Below are 22,503 nucleotides of genomic sequence, written 5' to 3' on the forward strand. Positions count from 1 at the left end.
TAGACCGACTATGTTGTGTGGGATGGAGTCTTTGCCAGTCAAGAACTCGCATATTCAAAAGTTAAAAGTAGCGGAAATAAGAATACTGAGATGGATATGTGGGATACCAAGAGAGATAAATTAGGAATAAGGATATTCGGGACAAGGTGAGAGTGGCTCATGTGGTGGATAAGATGTGGAAAGTGAGGCTGAGATGGTTCAGACATGTGAAGAGAAGGTTCCTAGATACCCAGTGAGAATGTGTGAGAGGTTGACCATAGTGGGTCTGATGAGAGGTAGATGTAGCCAAAGAAGTATTGTGGAGATGTGATAAGGCAGGACATGACATATTTGCAGCTTACCGAGGACATGACCCTTGATAGGAGATTATGTAGGTCGAGAATTAGGGTAAAGAGTTAGTAGGTAGTCGAGCTTTTTCCTTTTTTTATACCTGTAGTATCATTATTTTTCGCGAATTTTCTTACACTTAGATTTCTATTACTGCTAGTTATATATGTTGCTTTGGTTATCTTATTATTATGCCGTTGTTACTGCTTTTTGTTACTGTTTTTTTTTCATGGCTTCCTCGATACTATATTTCTTTTCAACTATGCTGTAACTATGCTTTTACTAAGTTGATGGTCTATCAGAAACAACCTCTCTACCTCCACAAGACAGAAGTAATGCCTGCATACACAAAATCCTCCCCAAAACCTATTTGTCGGATTATATTGGTTTGCCGTTGTTGTTGATAGAGACCAAAATGCTTATTTTTGACAAGTAGAGGATCAATACTGCTCAAGAGTATATTTAATGGACTGGTTTTAATCTACCTCCAAACGTGGGGGATCATTTTTGTTATTTCCCCTGCAAAGTTCTCATAATATATAGCCCGATTGACTTAAAAAATATGGCATTTTCAAAAAGCAATAAGTTGGTATTGTTGTAACTTATTGCTTTTGGTTTGTTTTAAACATACAAGAATGTGTTGCTCTAGTGGTAAGCACACTATACTTACAACTAAGAGTTTGTGAGTTCGAGTCACCCTATAAATAAAATGAATAGTTGTTGGAGGGCGGGAATGAAGTTTCTATCAGAAACAGTGTCGAGATTCTATTGGAATTAGTGGCTTGTTGTTGTTGGTTTGTTTTTAATTTATTTTAATCACTTTTGAACTTTGCCCGTAAACCAGCTTAAAGCCAATCGAAACAACCTCATAAAACCAAACCGGCAAAACTTCCGTAAAAAATAAAAGCGTTTCGTCAGCGTCAATGGAGAAGGAAGCAGAATCAAGGCGAAAGAGAGAGGTGGATATAACAGTGCTAGAGAAGGTTGGTCAGGTCACTGCCTCTATCAAAGATGCCAAACACGTCGACCAAGTCATTTGCGCTCTTCATTCCCTCGCCCTTCTTCTCTTCCCTCTCGACTCCCACTCCGTCGCAGGTGCGATTAAAAAAACTCATACCAGTACTAACGAGAAAATAAAGTTAATTATTGGGCAATAATCCTCTATTTTTGGGCAATTCTATAGGTAGTGTTAACGAGCAGTACAGGGAACAGGTACTACGCTGTACATGCTATTTTTTATTGGTTTCTTTTTCTTATAATGTTTTAATTGTTTTTACTAAAGTTAACAAGTTTGAGACTCCCGGCTACACACGAGAGAGATGAATGGTGGCAGATTTTCTACAAAGGCCCTGCATTTTCAACATTGGCCAGGGTTTTGTTATATGGTAAGTTTGATAGTCCTGGATAATTAGTCAAATGATAAGATCCCTTTCTTTATAACATGAATTGAAAATAACAGTGCCATACTTCTTAGCACTGTAGTTATAGCTTAATTCTTTAGTTTTTATGGGTCTGTTTTTGTGTATGGGATGAGAAAAACATTAAAACCTAGATTAAGAAGTAATTGTGAATGCAATTTTTACTTTCCTTGATACATGTTGCTCGTTGTGTTTGTTGTATTCAATTCTCTCTTTGCACAGTTAGATTTGTTTTTACTTTGACATATTATTGGAATAATCATTGTTGTAATGATGCTTTTGCGCAAATTGATATGCTTCCTTATACAGAGAGCGAGGCTCGCATTATCATTTTAATGTCTTAGCTCTCGCTTGGTTAGTTGTTTAATAACGTCACTAATATTTTTTTTTTGCAGATGTGGCTTTTGATTGGCTGGCATGTATCCCCATTTCTGTGAGGATGCACGTCTATGATGTGTTCTTTTTGAGAGGACAAGTCATTGAGGTTGTTCAAAAACTGGTTCCTTGTCTGCAATGGAGAAGTAGTAGTGATCATGGAACCTGTGCCGTCCACTCAAATGCTGAAAGGTAGCAAAACATCTTCCACTTTGTGTATGTGGTTCATAGAGTTGCTATTTTAGTACGTGTCATCTCTTTTTGCGTGGCGAATTCAGGCCAAACTGAGAATGCAGTCTTAACAATTTTCTGAACATGCCCATGGAATAATTTTTTCATTGTCATTTTTTTTGCAATATATTTCACTAAATCAGACCATGAAGAATAGAAGTCTAGAAATGTGTAGGTGCAAGACTGTTACGTCATGTAGGCAATTATCACTCCAGAAATAGTTCGGATCAAAACTGAACGTGTTTATTTAGTTATAGTCTCAAACTTGGTGGGCAGCTATACAAGATGTGATCGGTTTTATTGATGGTGTGAGTGTTAGGACATTGCTTTGTTCTGCCTAGCGCATGTTCTGCTCGTCTTGCCGGAATGCTTTTCTTGCTCATTTTGGTGCAATGTTTGAGTATTATCTTGATCGCCGATGTCTAATTCATACAAAGAATATGTAGACTTGTTTGATGGTGCAACACTCTCCCTCCTGAGATATGCTCACAAAGTAATGGCATAACTTCTCATATTTTGAGCTTTGCGTGCAGATTGCTTGTGCTTTGTTTGCTTGAAAATAAGGGAGTTACCCAGATTGCTCGAGAATTGTATACTTTCTCTCATGATCTTGCCCAAGAAGAGCTAAAGCAGATTATATCCCGGGTGGTCCAACTCCTTACGTCTATACCTGATAAAGCACAAGCGGGAACCCCTAATGCATTATCATCACAGTATCCTTTTTGTTTTCTTCTTTGGGGTAAATTTGCCTCTGACTAGGTTATTTGCTTTTATGCATTAAGTACTTGTTGAATCTATCGTGATTTTGAGTTGATCTCCGCAAAATGAGCTGGAAAATTTTCAATCGTCTTTTTGTTATGGGCGGAGAGAACTTAACGGCAGCTCTCTCTCTCTCTCTCTCTCTCTCCCCCCTTCCTCCTTCCCGCACTTGTGGGCTGTAACGGGTTTTTCACTCAACAATTGAATTTTATTTTCAATTCTTTTTCCCTCTAGTCTGGCTGTGGACACTACTTGTGTCAATTAGAGGTTTCTTTGAAAACTGCATGGTGGACTACATATTGTAGTTTGCTTCTCTTTGTTCTTTGTTCCATTTTTTACCCCTCTTGGTCTTGTTCCACTCTTCACCAGTGAATTTCAGCCTCTTCTTCAAGCATATCACTGCTCAACTTCTTGCTGGAGCACAGGAATGGGACGAGCTTTTAGATGGAGGAACTCATGTTGATAAAAACAAATTAGGTGGTGGCATCCTGTTAATGGGTGAAGCATTTGCTCGTATTATTCGGCGAGGATCAGCAGGTACATTTGATCAAGCACAAGCAAATTGTTCAAGGAATCTTATTTTTTTATTAGTACAAATAATTTGATATATGAGTTTATAAAGTGGAATCAATTTGTAATTTGATATATGAGTTTATAAAGTGGAATCATTTTGTGCAAGTAGATGTGCTGTTAAGTGTATTGGTTCCTGAGTTACTTAAACATGTGCGGGGCTCCTTGCCATTAAATTCGGATATCCCCGTTGGTGAAGCATTTGAATCAACACCTGGTTTGCGATTTTGGTTGAAGATGATAGAGTCAATCAAAGACCCTTACTCTGTAGAAAGAATGACTGAAGAGCTACTTAAACAATTAGCAGCTCAAAATACAGGAGATATTGAAGCTCACTTGATTTTGTGGATATTGTTTCATCAGATTTACCAGCAACAAGCCTCGATTAGGTTTGTGAATATTCACAATGCATTATTATGATAGAATGTGGATTCCGTTTTGATTGTCTTGAAAAGATTGTTAACTTTGAGGGGTACAATATCCTTTTTTATATTTTTGACCGGTCTTTTCTTCAATTTTCTCTTTCAGGTCCATGTTTCTTGAGAAATTTTTGTTGTGGAAAGTATTCCCTAGCAATTGCTTGAGATGGATTCTTCACTTTGCTGTTTTTCAGTGTTCCCCTGGAAATTCCTCATCTGTGAAAGCTTGTAACCTCCGTAGTCTCTCAGAGACTGTCCAGCATCTTGTCACGGCTTGGTCCAAACGAGAATTTGTGCAATCAACTTCTATTGAGCAGCAAGCCTGTATTCTTTTTCTTTTCTTTGAGTAGTAAAATTTACACCTTTAGTGAGGAAATTATAAGATCTGTAATTCTTTAGTCTACTCAACGATTTTGTGCTTCCTTAACTTAAGATCCAGATATAACTGCTGCATTAGGCCTTTGCCTAGAGAAGATGTCTAAAGAAGATTTAGATGCAACCAAGGATGCAATGCACTGTATTCTTGAAGGAGTTAGCTGTAAAATTTTGCTCTTACTGCTGTAAAATTTTACAATATAATCTTTCTATATGACTACTGACTAGTTAATGTAAATCTTCTTATATCTTTTGTGTTTGCTGACAGGTAGGTTAGAAGGTGCTGACCATTTGGTCCGTAAAATGGCTAGCAGTGTTGCTTTAGCATTTTCCAAAGTAATTGACCCCCAGAATCCTCTCTACCTTGATGATAGTTGCCGCGAGGAATCTATTGACTGGGAGTTTGGTTTATTAACCCCAGAAAAAAGATTATTGGCTAGGTCAACAAACATAGATGGAGATACTAAGAGCTGTTCAAGCACAGTAGTTGCAAAAGAATTAAATACCATAGCTGCTACCAGCACACATGATAACGTGATGGGCAAAAAGAAGAAATTGTTTGAATTTGAATCCGTTGATCCAGATGAGATTATTGATCCAGCATCCCTAAATAATGAGGTGGACTCAAGGGAAGATGATGAGGATAATGCAAGTGAAACCTCTGAGTCCTCGAATGACTCGTCTCTGCAGCCATATGACTTGTCAGATGATGATGCAGATCTGAAAAGAAGTTTCTCACAGTTAGTGGATGTGATTGGAGCACTAAGAAAATCTGATGATGCTGATGGAGTGAGTTCAAATTCTTAAATCACCCTATCAGACAATTCTGCAGAGTTTTAATTGTATCACTCTTCTAAGGATTGAACAAGCTTTGATACCATTTTTTTGCTCCGAAAGATCTGTACCAGTTTATAGTAGACCGAGAGTTGGTCAAGTGACTATTAGTTTGTAGTTACCAAGATTACTATAAAATAGTTTGATATCTAGTAAGACAAATTAGTAGCTCCGGCGCTATCACTGAAAAGTAGGTGAAAAAAGTTCCCCCTCTACCATTTTTGACGTCTTTCCTCTTAGCAGGTTGATAAGGCTATTGATGTTGCTGAGAAGCTTATACGAGCATCACCTGATGAGCTCAAGTTTGTAGCTTCTGATCTAGCCAGAAGTCTTCTACAAGCCCGCTGCTCTGATTCAACTATTGAAGGGGTGGAAGAGTCAGCTGAAGAGAAGAGACAAAAAGCACTTGTTGCTTTGATTGTCACATGTCCTCATGAATCGCTCAATACACTAAACAAATTGCTTTATTCACCAAATTTAGATGTCAGCCAGCGGTTAATGATACTTGATGTAATGACAGAGGCTGCACAGGAGCTTGCAAGTACAGGGATTTCAAGACTTAAGCAACGGCCTGGCGCTCTCATATCATCCATGTCCGATCAAGCATGGTTCATGCCAAAACCTATTGGTCCTCCAGGAACTGGTCCTTGGAAGGAGATCTCAACACCAGGAACTCCTTTGAATTGGTCTCACTCTTATGAGAGAGAACTTCCCCCTAAACCAGGTCAGATCAAGAAAGGAAAGACTCGCCGTTGGAGCCTTCATTCAGCTGTACCAGAAAATCACCTTGAATGGTCCCAGAATAAGTTTCCCCAGTATGCAGCGGCATTTATGCTTCCAGCCATGGAAGGATTTGATAAGAAAAGGCATGGTGTAGATTTGCTTGGCAGAGACTTTCTCGTTTTGGGGAAGCTTATTTACATGCTCGGTGTCTGTGTGAAGTGTTCAGCCATGCATCCAGAAGCATCTATTTTGGCATCTCCTCTTTTGGAATTGTTAAGATCAAGGTAATAACCCTTGTATATTATATCAGAGAATATACCTTCTTACATAACTACCGATCTAATCTTGCAAACGTATTGAAATAGAAGATGAGCTTACCGGAGAAAAAATGCGTATCTTCTTTTAACTTCTAAAATTAAATGTGTTTATCTTTTTTGGGACCGAGGCTTAGTTGTTGTTGTTTGTTGGTGGTAGAAGTGACCTGCTTCCATTTGTAATTTTTACTGTGGTATTGGACAATGCACTAGTCTGTCAGTGTGAATTCCTATCTTGTTTCAATTTTCTTGTTTACATTTAGATGCCCACTGAAGTTTTCACTCTCTATACTACCAGGGAGATATCTCATCATGTGGAAGCTTATGTTAGGAGATCTGTCCTGTTTACTTCTTCATGCATATTGATTTCTCTTCATCCCTCCTATGTGGCGGCTGCCTTGGTTGAGGGAAATTCTGAAATTTCAAAAGGACTTGAGTGGGTTCGCACCTGGGCACTTCATATTGCTGAATCTGACACCGACAGGGAGTGCTGCACAGTAAGTCAAACGAGCTGTATGCCCCTCTCAGACTTCATGCATATTCTGTTCTGTTTGTTTTATGTGCACCTATTACTCTGTAGATTGTTAGCTGACTGTCACAGACACAGCTAGTACCTTCCTCCTGTTCAAAGGTACGAATGTAAGTCCAAATAGAGACTAAAGTGTTCAATGGCACATTATAAGATTGCATAGTAGGATTTGTTTTTTCCGAAGGTGCTCATAGACGGAGAGAACTTGACTGTATGTTTAATGCTTTACAAAAAGGCAAGCAGAAGAAAAAGTAAGACCAAAATCCTGAAGTGTAAAAATTGTGTACATGAAGCCCTTTGAAGAAAGTCAGTAGAAATTTAACTGTTAAAACTTGCAATTTGTTTGTTCTAACTTCATGAGTTGTTAGCTACCAATCAAATTCTTTGCTTTATTTTGGGTTATATTGTGTGTCAGGCATGAACAGTTATCTAGTATTATTTCCAGGTTACTTGTTAGTGATTGCCCTTTGATTGTTCAGATAAATGTTTAATGTTATTGGTATCTGTTGCAACTAATATATCAAAGGCTAAGTTCTTATCACCATCAATTAGTCATTTTGAACAGACAATTAAACTGTTTGGTTTCGTTTTCTGATCTTTTAATCTTGATTTCCAGTTTTTATATTCTCGTATAATTCCATGTTTGGGTTTTCTTTTTGCTTTACATAGCCACCCTAATTACTTCTAATTTTGCAGCTGGCTATGACTTGCCTCCAACTCCATTCAGAGATGGCTCTTCAAACTTCTCGAGCACTTGAATCACCAGAAAGCTTACCTGGATCGAATAGCAGCAGTCTACCATCAAATGTATTGAGGGGGTTTATCAAAATCCCCAATTCAAGTGGTGGCATTCTGAATGCCCCTTAGATATTATTGACATGTTTATTCTCTGGCACGATCTGTATATTTCTGTAATATCCAACCTCGCCTTCCTATATGACATCCCTCAGCACGAAAGGTAAAATGATTCTGCCTTTGTTCTTGCCTGTATTTTTTGTTGTATGCCATGCAAATGGATTTACTTAATGATTTTTCATATTGTATCCCTCACCTTCATATTTGTATATTTTTGTATATAATAGGATGAAAAAATATGTAATAGCAATTATAGAGAATAGACATACAACGTAAGACATACATATGAAAAGTATTAAAAGAACAAAATCAAATGTATATGAATATACTAAATTAGCCAAGCATGTGAATAACACTGCATTTAAATTCTTAGAAACCCTTTTACATCTTGTTTTTTTTTATCATCCAAATAAAATAAAACAAAGAAACTTTAGTTTATTGTTATCCTTCCAAATTATGAAAAATTAAACAGTCGGTCTATCACTGTTGGCAGAACTAACCGCAATAATAACATGGAAGCCCCTTAGATTTGTTTGAAATTGCCAAAAAAAAAAACGTCATTCACATTGTTAAACGTAAAGTTATGTCGTTCAATTTCTGAAGCCTTAATCGAACCTCGGCTGTAGAATTGTTGTCCCTATGCATCAAGAAGAATGAAACTTTACTGTAATCCCATCCCATGGAATAAAATTAGCAATTTCAAAAATACAGAACGTCTTGCAGTTATATATAAAAATATGTGGTTAAAAAAGGATGAAAGGATACACCCTCTCATTTTAGGACACAACTTGTAGTTTAAAACTTCATTTTTTTAAAACTTCTAGTTTGAAACTTAATTTACTGATAATAGTTAAACAATTATCGAATATCTTCAAAATAAGATTAAGAATGCAGTTATCTGGAACAAGATGGGAGTAGCCCCAATGGAGGACAAGATGAAGAAAGCGAGGTTGAGATGGTTCGTACATGTGAAGAGGAGGGGTGCAGATGCCTCCGTGAGGAGGTGTGAGAGGTTAGCCTTGGTGTTCCGAAAAGAGATAGAGGTAGGCCTAAGAAGTATTGGGGAGAACTGATTAGGCAGGATATGACGCAACTTCAGTTTACTGAGGACATGACCCTTGATAGGAGGGTGTGAAGGTTGATAATTAGGGTAAGAGGTTAGTGGATAGTCGAGCTTATTTCTATGCCGTACCAGTAGATAGTAGTATTAGTCTTGTACTCTCGTATTCTTAGAGTTCTATTTTACCTGTTGTTTCTTTCGCTTCAGTTAACTTATTATCTTGTTGATATGTATGTTACTGATTGTTTATTTCTGCCCCCTTTTTTTGGCTTACCTTGAGCCATGGGTCTTCGGAAACAACCTCTCTATCTTCACAAGGTAGGGGTAAGGTATGCGTACACACTATCCTCCCCAGACCCCACTTGTGAGATTATACTCGGTATGTTGTTGTTATTGTTGTCCAATACAAAACCTCAAACCCAGTAAATGATGTTTCTTATTAACAATGAATTGAGCAAATTAAAACAATGGGACGGTTCAAGCTTGTGAATAATCTTAACTAAATTTCAGGAAAAAAAGTACATTAACTAAAAATTATCAGCAATCTTTTCATGCTCTTTTGTGAACATCCAAATCAAAGACAGTTACCGAATGCTTGTAGCAAAATACTGTTGTCTCCACTAAAACTCAACCTAGAGAATACAGTTTCTTGTCATTCAATAAAGTAGTCAAGAGTAAAGCATCCTAACTACCAAAAAATAATTACAGATATGGAAGAAAAAGCAGACAAAGTGTGATACGGCATACAACATCTCCCTGCTACAACTGATAATTGAATTTCTTGGCCAAAGAGAAGTCCCAAATCCCCTTGTCTATGTCCTCCTTTCTACACATATATAGATTTTATATTTACAACTTTAACCCTTCTTCTCACCGTAACTATCAACAAGTAGATTGAATACCAATTTCCAGCAAGCAAAAAAAAATTTATCCGTAAAAAGAAAGAATAATTCAATATACATATGAAGTGAAGCATTCTGAAGTGAAGCATCATAATTAACTTTTGATCAACGATATTTTTCTGTCAACAATATCTAAGGAAATCTAAGGAAGGCTTTTCGTTTTTATTCCGGTGCAGAGGCCATGACAGATCACACAAGATCAAGAACACAAATGGATCTATAAGAATTGCATTCACTTGTGCACAATTTGACGTGTGATATGGAGGATTGGTTGGTAGTCGACAACTGCAGGTATGATCCTTCTATCTTTACTAGTTCCTCGGCACGTGCGTTACACGTATATCTCGAGTCTGATTATTAATACAAAGCTTTGAATAAGTAACTTTACTTGAAAGAATAAACTACAAGTTATTATAATTAATGTGGTCTTTATATGGTGGATCGTTTGTCGAGATCGAGATGATTGGATATCTAACCTACGAGGATGAACAATCAAAGTTTAATTAGATACATGCTATTGTTATTACTTATTTTGATTTTATGAGGTACGTAATACTTCCTTATAGATGATATTCTTACTGTATGTTCCTTTCATCCGTTTCGGTCACTTTGTTATGACTCTCAAGAAGCACCTAGCTCAATTTTTTGTATATAAGACTATTAAGTTCAGTTCTACTCCCACACACCATCCTAGAAAGTTTGACTTGATCTTCCGTATAGACTTTTGCATTTTTTTTGTTACTCTTCTTCAATCCTCTTGCCATATTTTAACTTTAAGTATAAGAGATACTTCTTTGATTTCTCTTCTTATAGGTAATTTCTTATGAGGGCTAAGCGCAGCACATATAGAAGAAAGGGTGGTTGTTCTCTCGATACCAAAACCTTGATAGTAATAAAACACAGTTCCACCCCTAATTGAATTGCATTTTTGAAGTTTTTACAAAGGTATAAAATTTGAGTCTACGTCGGAAAGAGTGAATCCTCACTTAATAACCCCTTCCCACGAATGGACTTTGGGGGAAGGTGAACAGGAACCATAACAGAATTAGGAAAGTCTTACCACTCATCTTTGACCCTATTTCTTACACGTGAAAATTCTTTTTAATTAAATAATTATACATCCGGGGAGGCTGATCTCTAGTTATACATAACTTTTTTTAAACTCCGGTTATGCATACCTTGATATATATGATGTTGGTATTCTTAAAAAAAAATTGTTTGAACTCTTAAGGAAGTAAATAATAGTATATGTATTTCTCAAGCAAACTATGCTCATTTTTCATTTATGGACTATACTTGGAAACATTTATCCCTTTATACCATCTTACTTTTGTCACAATTCCTGTAAATATAGTAGTTGTACGTTACTCTTAAATGTATAATTATCTTTAATTATTTATTTCTTTTGTTAGTTTATTAATATTAATGAGGTGACTTTTGGAGTTTCAAAAATATCACATAAATCAGAAAAGGGAAAAAAGCAAAAGATCAAGGAAAAAAGATCGATAGATAGGAGTTTTAGCTTTAGAGAATGCCACAATCCTTCGGAAAAAAGTTAGAAATAGCCTGATTTACAACTGCTACTTGAAAATTAGCCACAGTTTCAAAAGTAATCGAAATTTTGCCACTTTTCATGTAAAAATAAAATCTGAACAAAAAAAAACAATTCTAGCATAATATGCCCGAGTTCGAATTTTTTACATATGAGATTCCAGCATAATGTGTTGGAGTTCCAACATAATATGATGGAAGTTTATATGCAGGAGCTCCATAATCCAGCATATTATGCTGGAACTTTTCGTATTTCAGCTAGGGTATTTTTGTCCAGATTTTATCTCCGCATAAAATAGTGGCTATTTTTCAATTACCAGCCCGAAAATTGCTTGGCCCATGCTATTTTGACCATTCCTTCATCGTGTGGTTCAATAATCGTTAAACTATCTTAATATCTCATTATGCTCGCATAGAAAGTTTCTCTTTTCTTCAATCTCGTGTAGCACAACTTCCACATATTCACATAAAGATAAATTAAGAGAATATGATACAATAAATACAAATATATAACTTAAGAATAATGTTAAGACATGCCTGAACAATAAACAAATTCATATGAACAACAGAGCAACACTAAGACCTTATTAGATATAATTTGGGGAAAAACTGAACTATATATAACATCTAATAGAAAACGCAGTTTGATACTTTCTTAACCATTAAAAAATATATGAATGAATAGAAACATGAGATTGTCCAGTGTTCCTCTCGGGGTTAGTGGCAAAGAAGACAATGTAGACTAAAACAAAGGTACCATTAAGTTCTTTTTGGACATGATTATTATTTTACCTGTGATGGAATCACGTGATATTTTTTCATGGAGGATTTTGCAATGCTTTAGTCTCTATTTGCAAATCATCTTTCTTAAGAGGACTTAGCGGTTTAAAGAGTAGAACAAACTTGGAAGTGATAAGAAGGAGGAAAGAAAATAGAGATTGAGACTGAAATTTGAGAGCTATATTCCATTTTTTTTTTTAATAAGACAAGAAGATTTAGTTTGAGATAAGTACAAATTTTTGGTCTTTCTAATTGAAGGATAATCTTTGTAATTCATTCCCACTTAATTATGATCATGAAAAGAGGATATACATTAAGCCAAGTATCTTATGAATTATGCTCCATGTTGAAAAAGTTATTATTAAAACCTTTAATACATTAAGCCAAGTATCTTATGAATTATGCTCCATGTTGAAAAAATTATTATTAAAACCTTTAATTCATACCAATGGATAACCTTTTCGGTGAGTTTCCTGTCGATCACCTTAAGTTTGTAGTCCTACTGGATCTAATTAGCTTTAAATATTAACAATGTATATACGAAAAATAAACAAATAATACAAGAGTCATCAACACAAACTTTCAGAGAAAAGATATCATACCCGATCACAGGATTCACTTTGACAATAATGTTATATATTGTCCCCTTAAAAAAAAATAGGGCTATATATTGTCGGCATATATAACTAATAAGCGTAGAGACTAATGAATACTTGCAAAAAGAGTAAAACTTGCGGCAACCAATAGGAGAACCATCAGATCTGGCTGTTGATGAATGAGTATAAGCATTGGCTTGGGGGTGTTATAGGTGTATTTTTTTCCCGCGAAGAGAGTTTTCTGCCAAAAGTGCATATAAAGCGTTGTCTTTTCTCTCTTTTTAAAGCGCTGGCCTTGTTTCTTTTTTGATTGAAGCGTTGGCTTATCTAGTTAATTTTATTTCATTAAGTAGTGTAAGGTTATTTAGAATAGTTATTGGGTGTTTAAGCAGGGGTATTATGGTATTTTAACTTTTTAATTTAGGGCTTCCCACTTTTAATATAGTATAGATTAGTGTTCACCTACGAGCAATATCCAATTTAGTTGGTATTTACCTTTGAGCAAAATCCAATTTAATAAGTTGTAAAATTATGTATGCGAATTTATGAGATACGGGAAGATAGAGGAGGTGAAAGGGTATATAATTGATATGAAATTATTGAAATCTTCAAGAGGTGTCTTTTGGGGAGAGAATTTAAGATGTGCATTTAAGAGGTGTCTTTTGGGGTTTTAAGAGGTGTATAGCACAAAATTGAAGAAAATAGTGGGAAAATCTAAAAAATTGAGATAAAAGATAAAAGGCTTTCTTGGCTATAGAGAGTGCCAAGTCACCTTTCCTATGTCCTTCCTTTATATAGATTTTCAAGCCTTGCTCAAGCCGTCTGATGCAGCTTATAGTTTGGTTTAAGAAGTTGAATGTCTTCGGATCAAAAGAATGAAGTATGTTTTATTTCTTTTTGTTTTCTTTTTACATTAAGTAGTAATTTCTTAAATCAAATGCAGCATAAAACTTCGCAATGCTTACTACAAGAGCTGGTGTGAGATGCTAGATTTTGACAATGAGGCATCTTCCAAAAAAACATAATATTGGCATGTCATCTGATGAGGTTTATCATCCAAAAGATTTTATTGCAGCCTTGAGTTTAAATGTGTTTCGACAGTATGCCTTCCTTTTCCCATACATGCACTCTGGAATTTCAATCATGCACGTACAAAATGTATGCCTCTAAATAGATTGCAAGTCCTTGGCCATGGAAACAAGACTTTGAGATCTAAAGCTCTATCCAAGGTAGCTTGTTAATAAGATCCCGACTAGCACGAAGATAATTACGAAACAATAGAGGGTCTCAACGCTGTTTCTTGTTGCTTTTGAAAAATTGGAGTTCTTGTGTTTTTTTCCTTTTCTAAGTCTGTATAGTAGGCTTTTCAAGAAGGGTTATCTGGTTTCCTTTTCTTGGGATGTAATAGATATAAATACTTGGTAGACTCGTTCTTGAGGAAAGACTTTGCATATTGTGATTCCAAAAATTGAACTTGGCAATTACTTTCAAGTTTGAGTTCTTGATGCCCGAATCGTGATGAGTGGTTTTTGAGTAGATAATAGTAATGTTATGACAAACGTTAGTTGACTTCTCGAAGCAAGGTATATTTCTTACTCAGTCGTACTTTTATAGTTTTTCTCTAACTCATGAGAGATGATATATGATTAGACAAGACGTCGAGCTGCCGTACTTAGACTGTGTCTTATTTGAGTTGCTTACCTAAAGGACATGTTGAGTCCATAGAGAAGTTTGTAAAGTTGGTCCTAAAAGCAATAACTGATAGCAATACCTATGTGTGGGCTACAATTCGTACAATTGGCCAATTCTACAAGAATTGGATCCTGCGGTTGTAAGAGGGGTTTCATGAGGATCTCTTCTCTCTTTTGGTAAAATTCTAGGATGATGTTGTCAATCCCAAGTAGCATTTCAACTATACTGCTCCTTAGTTGCAATTTCAGTTTAGATTTCTTGGAACGACACTTGAGCTAGATACCGAAGAAATTAATTGAGTTCCTAAATGAGTGACATTATTATGATGAAGGAAGCTGCTTTGCTTACTTTTGCCTCGTTACATGTAACTGAATCTATATTTGTGATACTACTACGAATCTCATTCTCCTTCTCGATCCTGATAGTGCATGATTACTTTGGATGGTGGAATAATACTATCCAATTATTATGCAGACCAGGCGACTCAAATCTTTTCATAGCCAAGTTATCTGAATGCAGGAGATCTAGCCAGGAACATTTTTTTGCAGGCATGAGCTAGACTTTGCGATAGCTTGGGATAGGCTCTTAAGTGCATTGGCTTGTAATGTGGTATGTCGCTTTGTAGCTAAGTTTCAGGGTAGACTCTATTCTTGGATTGATGAAGTTGTTAACACTTTAAGTTTTGATCTCACCTTTAAATTTGACCAAGAAGTAAAAATAGTTGCCATTTTGCCATACCTTTTTTTTTTTGATCGGTAAAGAGCAGTATTTTATATATAATAAAACCAGCAAGAAGAAGTTGCTGGATGGGTTACAAGAAAAAGAAACAACATTACAAATTGTGTAATGTGCTAATAAAGTCAATCATGGCACAAGGGTCATAAGCATGTACATCTGCCCATGTTACACCAAAAACTAAGCAAAACAATACAATTGTGTTTGATATCAATGACTGTTCTTCCTACTATCAAACAACCTATCATTTCTCTCTTTCCAGATGCACCACCAAATTGCAGCCGGGATACTATTCCAAATTTTGATAGAAGGTCGCTGAATATCTAATTTGTGCCACCCTTGCAACAACTGAAGAGTTGAAAAGGGCATACACCAAAAAATGCCCAAGATATTGAGGAAAAGGTCCCGAATTTGGGAGGTAAATTTACAGTGGAGGAAAAGATGGTTGACGTCCTCCAGCTGCTCTTCATATAACACACATCTGTTGACAAGTTGCATACCCCTTCTTTGTAGGTTGCTTTGTGTGAGACAAGCTTCTCTAGATACCAACTAGGAAAAACATTTAACCTTGGGAGGGGCCAGCCTCTTCCAGATGGGTTTCCAAGGCCAAGGAGTATTCAATGGGTTAGATTGTGTCAGAGTAGCATAACATGATTTCTCCGAGAATGTGCCTTTCCAATTCGTCGTCCAGATGAGGCAATCAGAGGTAGGAGAAGAAGAAGAAGATCTATGGAGAAAGTCCAAGAGACTCAGATACCTATCCACCTCCCAGTCGTTTAGGCTTCTCCTGAAATTGATGAGCCAACCATGATCCAATCTGAAGTCTGAAATGAGAGCATTTTTCGAGGAAGTGATTCTCTAAAGGTCTGGGAAGCTGTCTTTAATAGGAGAGTTGCTATGCCAAATATCTTGCCAGAATTTAGTCTTTCTACCATCCCCCACTTTTATTGAAGAGTGCAACATGAAGAAATCCCACAACATCCTGATATGTTTCCAGATACCAAGTCCTAAAGGAGGAGGAGTAGGTTTGGTGGTCTAGGGATCAAGAAGACCATACTTGGAGAAAATTACAGCCCTCCAGAGATAGTTTTCTTCTTGATTGAAACACCAGATCCACTTACACATTAGGCTACTGTTATGCGCCTTTAAATCCCTAATCCCCAGTTCTCCAAACTTCTTACTTCTGATGATTGTGTTCCACTTGACTAAGTTAAAAGATCTCCTATCTTTGTTACCTTGCCAAAAGAAGCCTCTGTGAATTTTATCCAATATTTTGGAGATACTTACAGGCATGGGAAAAAAAGCCATGGTGTAAGTGGATAAAGAATCCAAAACACTGTTGATCAAAACCACTCTCCCTCCCAGTGAGGGATATTGTCTTTTCCAAGTAGACAACTTTCTCTCGCATTTCTCTAACACATCACTCCAGATAGATATAGCATTAGATTGGGCCCCCAGAGGAAGGCCCAAATATTTTGCAGGAAGAGAACCGATGTTGCAACCCATAATATCAGCCAGAAGTTGCATATTAGGAACCAGATTGATAGCATACAAATGACTCTTTAGATAATTGATATGCAGAGCCGAAACTGCCTCGAAAACCAAAAGAATCACTCTAAGATAAAGAACTTGATCAACAGCAGCATTACATAGAATCAAAGTGTCATCCGCATATAAAATATGTGAGATGTCAAGAGTGGAAGGCCCATTTACACAAGTAGAGAATCCCCTAATCCAGTTGTTTTCCATTGCCAAGCCATCATCCTGCTTAAACCTTCCATTACCAAAAGAAAAAGAAAGGAAGAAAGAGAGTCTCCTTGCCTGAGGCCTCTTTTTGAGGGGAAGAAGCCCTGAGGAGATCCATTCATAAGTACTGAGAATCTGACAGTGGAAATGCACCAATAAATCCAATTGGTCCACTTGCTACCGAAACCCATATCCTTTAGAAGGTTTAAAAGGAAATTCCAGTGCACATGGTCAAAGGCTTTCTCAATATCCAATTTGCAAAGTATACCTGGGATACCCTGCCTCTTTCTTGTATCAATACATTCATTGGTAATTAAAGATGCATCCGTGATTTGCCTCCCTTTAATAAAAGCCAACTGCTGTTGAGAAACCAACTTGCTGATAACACACTTTAATCTTCCTGCAAGTAATTTGGATAGGACTTTATAGAAGCTACCAACCAAACTAATTGGCCTAAAGTCCCTCAAATCCTTGGCCCCATTCTTTTTAGAAACTAAAGCAATGAATGAGGCGTTGAGGCTCCTTTGGAAATGTTCATGATTGTATCTACGGTTAGAGTTTGCCATTTTGTGGAAGAAACTTGTGTTCCTGTCGCCTTCCTTAAGCCAAAGACAACGGGATTTCTGTCTCCAAAAAACCTCTTTCTGCTTGGCTATGTCTTCAAGTTCCATTTGGATTTAAACCCGCCATTTCTTTTGCATTTAGCTGTAGAGAAAGAGTTTTTTATAGTAGATCGTGTAAAAAGCCAGTTGGTCAAAAAGATTTTCAACCGCTTTTTTACACAATTTACTACAACAAACGCTTCCTCTACAACTGAATGCAATAGTAATGTCATGGCGGTAATGATATCCATTCTAACTTTTTGGTAAAATCTAAAGTGAGACAAACAATTAATGTATTATCAACCTCATCAATCCAGGAGTATAGCCCACCTTTTAATTTGGCCGTAAAGCGACATAGCACATTGCAAGCCGGGCCTTTTTCTTCCAAGTCAATAGTTCTTATCCGGATATCCTCAATAATGACTCCAATCATTTTTGTGTGCGACTCTTAAACTACTTTTGGAGGAATCACTCTGTTCCAAGGCAAGATCTCTGGATTGAACTCTCCTATTTCTTCAGGCGCTTTAGCTGATTTTAGAATAATAACATGACAATGTTCACGTAACTAAGAAAATTTGACCCCAAGCTATTGCAGAGTCTAGCCTATGCCAGCAACAAAACGCTCGTTCAATCTCCAGCATTTTAATGAGTGCTTGGCTATGAGAATGCTTGAGTGGCATGGTCAGCATAATGATTGGCGGGTAGTATTTTACCACCCAAACTAATCTTGCACTCCAAAGAGTCGAGAATTAGAATGAGACTTGTAATAGTATAAATTAAGGTTGTTAGGGTTTAGGGTTTAAGAAGATATCATTCCAAGAAATCTGAATTGTAACTAACGAGCAGTATAGTTGAAATAACTTGCTTTTGCAATTTGAGGTTGACAACATCATCTTAATAAATTTTACCAAAGCATAGAAGAGTTCTTAATGAAATACCTCTTGCATGTGTCCAAAACTTGGAGAATCAAATGAACGGTAGCTCACGACACCCTAGTATCATTATCATTAATTGCTTTTAGGACCAACTTTACCCGCTACCATATTGACCACATGCCTTTGGGCATACGATTGAATGCTTTGTCCAATCATAATTATCTCTAAAGAACAAAGTTATTTGAGTACAAGTGAGTTAGAATTATGTCTTGCTTTGATGTAGAAGTGAGTCTGCTAAAGGCTATCATAATATAACTATATCTACTCGGAAGCCACTTGATACGATTCAGATGTCAAGAACTCAATCTTAGAAGTAATTCCCAAGTTCAATACGAACATAAATTTGTTTATAATCACGACATGCAAAATCTTTCCTTCAAGAATGAATTACCTAGGTATTTATAGCTAGTACATCTCAAAAAAAGAGAAGATGTCCCTTTTTCCTGGAAAGAAATACTAAACCAATCTAAAAAATGGGAAAAAACACAAGTCCTATTTTTAGAAGGAAACAAAACAACGTTGAGACATCTATCTTCCACCACGAGCTTCGTGCTAGCCTTGCCATACATGATTGTATCACTTGCTTTACATGAATTCTGAATAAAGAAGCTTGTCTCACTTGTGCGTATCTCCAAAGGCAAGTGCTCTTTTTGTGGAAGACATTCAGAGAGCATCTGTCATTTGTTTTTGCACTACCAGATTACTATGCACTTGTTGCAGCTTTTCTTAAGTATGATTGGATTGCAACTATCATGCCAAATCAACAAATGATTTGCTGAGGTGCTAGCACAACATAGGCCTAAGGAAGAGGAAGCTACTGTGGTGGAATACATTTTCCTGCATATATTTGTGGTGGACTGTTTGGACTAAAAGGAATAGAAGATGTTTTGAAGATTTTGCTAGCTCCACCAGTTAGATAAGGTCTAATTTATATATTTTTTTTGCTGCTAATGGTGTAGGATGGAACATGTAAATGAGGCTGAAATAATTCTACAAACGTTAGAATCCCTACAAATGAGGAACTCTTTTGTTGTCTGATATTTGGCTACATTGTACAGGACCAGTAGCAAATTCTGTATGCTGTTCTAATTTATCTAATTGCTTAACCTTCTTTAAAAAATTGTATGCATCTCAAAGGTCTATATGCTTCCACAGAACAAAAATTTTCTACTGACCATGAAAAAAATCCTTCGGACCTTCTCGGTTTGGTTTGATTTCTATTGAAGTACTGAAATCGCGTTTCTTTGAATGTGAATTGTACTACCAATCAATTCCATGTCATGTTTTTGCCAGTGTCCTTATCAAGCTACAGGTTACTTTAGTTTTGCCTTCATTATTCATTAATTTCTTTTTGTTCGCAGATCTATATAACAAATTCAGCTATAGCAATACTTGCAAGAGCTAGAGAACAGTGTGCAATGATGCAAGCACCAAGTGATCTGCAAGCACAAGTTTAGACATAACCGTCAATATCTTAAAGGATACAAAACGCTCGGTGATTTTTTCCACGTGCAGAGATATCTGATACTTGTGTTGGTGGGATGCGTATCTAGTGGAATAGTGGAGGTGTGTGCTAGCTGGAGTAGAAAAAAAAGTATATACCATAGTGCTTCTGTCCCAACAATCGTGTGAATATTTCCAGGGTTAGGAATATACACAACAAAACCACAAAAGTTGAACTATGTTTCTGCTAAGTTTGAGTTTTGATACAGCAGTGTTGTCAAATGCTAATAGTGTTTGGCCATTTAATTGGTTTGAACCCATCACTTCATGATTTTCCAGCTGTTAATTTATCTAGTTAGCTAAGACTAGGGGTGGCAAACGGGCGAGTCATGTTAGATATAGGCGGGTCGGAAACTGCTAATGCAAAAACGAATAAAATATCCGATATGTTCATATTTAATACAAATAGACAATGGGTCAACCGGTGGATAATATGGATACCCATATTATCTAGAGAATCTTATAGAAATATGCCAAATAAGTCTCTTACCAACCTCTAGCCATTAATAATAGACTTGCCAAAATTAGCCAAGCACATATAAAAATTGAAAACCCAAATAAATAAAGTTCTTTCTCTCCGAGAATTACACCAAAGATCTCCTTCCATATTTTTAAGTGTGATCAACAACATTAGATGCAAGACGGAAAGCAAATTTCACGGATGAGGTAGCAAATAAGGTGATGAAATACAAAGAAATATATATACAAGATTTCAAAAATCTAAGCAAAAAATGACCTTTTTCAATGGGTATGGTCGAAATTCATTGAAAACATATAGATGAGTCAATATACAAAATTTGAGGAAGATTGAAGGTGATTTGGACTGATTTGGTGTCAAAATTCGTAGTTAAAATCGAGTTCAAAAAATTCTTCTGCGACACATGTATCAAACATGTATCGCACACACATGTATACATGAATATACATGTGTATACATGTAACACACATTTGATACAATTATGATACATATGTGATACACAAATGATACACAGTGTTGTACACGTATCATTTTTTATAATGTTCATCTTCTTCTTCAAATTTTCAATTCAAACCACCTCAAAACTTCACCAAATCATCCCAAAACTGAGATTTAAGCTCCTTAAGATGTACCAAATCTATTCTATTAACACTCATTCAAAAGAAAGCAAAAATTTGATATTTTTTGGCTACAATAGCTAATTGGCTAATATTAGTAATATTTTATGAATTGGTCAATTTTTGTAATGAGCTACTTATAAATGGACATAGCTGGTAATTTTTCTATTATCTATGACTTCTTGAATGTGATCATTTCTGGGAGTTCTAGGGTGTTTGGTATGAAGGATCAATTTTTCCATATTTGGTTGACTTAAATATTTTAGAAATTGATTTTTTCATGAACTTATTTTCCTCCGATTGGAGTAAAATGACTTCCCTACCAAAAGTAGGGAAGATAGTTTTCAAAATTATTTCTCAACATTCCCCACCTTATTCCTCGCTCCCACCCTTACCCACTCACTCCACCCCCAATCCCTACCCCACTCTCTGCCCTTGCCCCTTTTAACACCACCACTCTAGTCCCTAGACTCGACTTACCATCCTCTCCGCCCTTACTCATTTTGTCTCATATAATGTTTGCCTAAATTATATATATTTTTCTGCTACCTAATCAAATACCAAGAAGTAAGCAAGAAATTTACTTATTTTCCAAGCAAATATTTTTCGAGGAAACATTTTCCTTCATATCAAAACACACCCCTAGTCTCCCAAATTTGAGAATCTTCAATTTGAGTCTTTGACAATGTCAAAGTTAAAGCCATTGGTTATCTATTAAATATCCATTTTTAAAGTGGATAATATGGATCTTATCCAAATTTGACCCATTTTTAAAAATTCATTATCCAACTCATTCTTTAGTGAATAATATGGATGATTAATTGTTCTCGTTATCCATTTGGCCACCAATAGCTATGACATTCCTCAACTTCACAGGTTGGATAACATAATAATTTGTACAAATTTAGCACTATGTTTGATTACTGTAATTTCATTCGATATGTTTTTTCTGGAATACATTATTATACACGTGATTGTAATATTAACTTTCTACATTTGGAATTAATATAATCTTTTAGTCCACCGTGAATACTATATCCTTTAAATGTTGGAAAAATTAACCCCCACAAAAATAATATTCACGGTATACAACTGTAATTAATGCGGATTACTAAAATACAGTAACCAACGGCAATAATAAGAGAAACAAGAATACCGAAATTTTTAAGTGAAAAACCCTTCTAAATAAGGGATAAACCACGGCCTGAGAGGAGCAACTTTCACTATAACAAGAATTTTATAATTTGTGGTACTGAGTAAAATATCCCAAGACTACTAACACTCAAAAGAAATAACCCTCTTTTGATTTTTTCACCTCACTACAATACCGCTCAAACTCTATATTTTTCCTTACAGAGTATTTTTTTTCTTACTCTATCTGTTTGGTGTGTTTCACAAATGAAAGTAGAGGCACCTATTTATAGTTGCAGAACTCCCATGATGATGTACGTAATGACATCAATATTTACTGCAAAAGTTAGCTTCTACATGTGAAATCAAAGAACAATTGCTGCCCAATTTCTTTCTACTATTGATTTGGTTGGCTTGACATTTCAAAGCCAAAAGAAACATATCTT

The 22,503-nt window shown here is 36.1% G+C and overlaps 1 protein-coding gene and 1 long non-coding RNA gene across 11 annotated transcripts; one reads left to right on the top strand and one right to left on the bottom strand.

Annotated features, from left to right (window-relative positions):
• Nucleotides 1-1,180: 1,180 nt before the first annotated feature.
• On the top strand, nt 1,181-20,102 carry LOC104112628 (uncharacterized). Of its 10 annotated transcripts, none has more exons than XM_070187561.1 (16): nt 1,181-1,422; nt 1,511-1,539; nt 1,610-1,712; nt 2,141-2,312; nt 2,885-3,064; nt 3,490-3,647; nt 3,793-4,069; nt 4,209-4,423; nt 4,539-4,637; nt 4,743-5,263; nt 5,552-6,315; nt 6,644-6,842; nt 7,571-7,832; nt 9,868-9,982; nt 14,785-14,919; nt 19,690-20,102. In XM_070187561.1, the coding sequence occupies exons 1-13, from the start codon at nt 1,251-1,253 to the stop codon at nt 7,739-7,741; spliced, it is 3,060 nt and encodes a 1,019-aa protein (XP_070043662.1). In that variant the 5' UTR covers nt 1,181-1,250; the 3' UTR covers nt 7,742-7,832; nt 9,868-9,982; nt 14,785-14,919; nt 19,690-20,102. The 10 variants fall into 10 exon arrangements, with proteins under 10 accessions (XP_070043662.1, XP_070043666.1, XP_070043664.1 ...); XM_070187565.1 differs by lacking the exon at nt 14,785-14,919 and adding an exon at nt 19,049-19,249; XM_070187563.1 differs by lacking the exon at nt 14,785-14,919.
• Nucleotides 14,802-17,635, bottom strand: LOC138900547 (uncharacterized). The gene is made up of 2 exons (XR_011411627.1): nt 17,562-17,635; nt 14,802-14,959 (listed from the first exon to the last, which is right to left on the bottom strand). It is a non-coding gene; the product is annotated as an uncharacterized lncRNA (long non-coding RNA).
• Nucleotides 20,103-22,503: the final 2,401 nt, after the last annotated feature.

The sequence above is a fragment of the Nicotiana tomentosiformis genome, chromosome 10 (assembly GCF_000390325.3).
Source record: "Nicotiana tomentosiformis chromosome 10, ASM39032v3, whole genome shotgun sequence".
Classification (NCBI taxonomy): domain Eukaryota; kingdom Viridiplantae; phylum Streptophyta; class Magnoliopsida; order Solanales; family Solanaceae; genus Nicotiana; species Nicotiana tomentosiformis.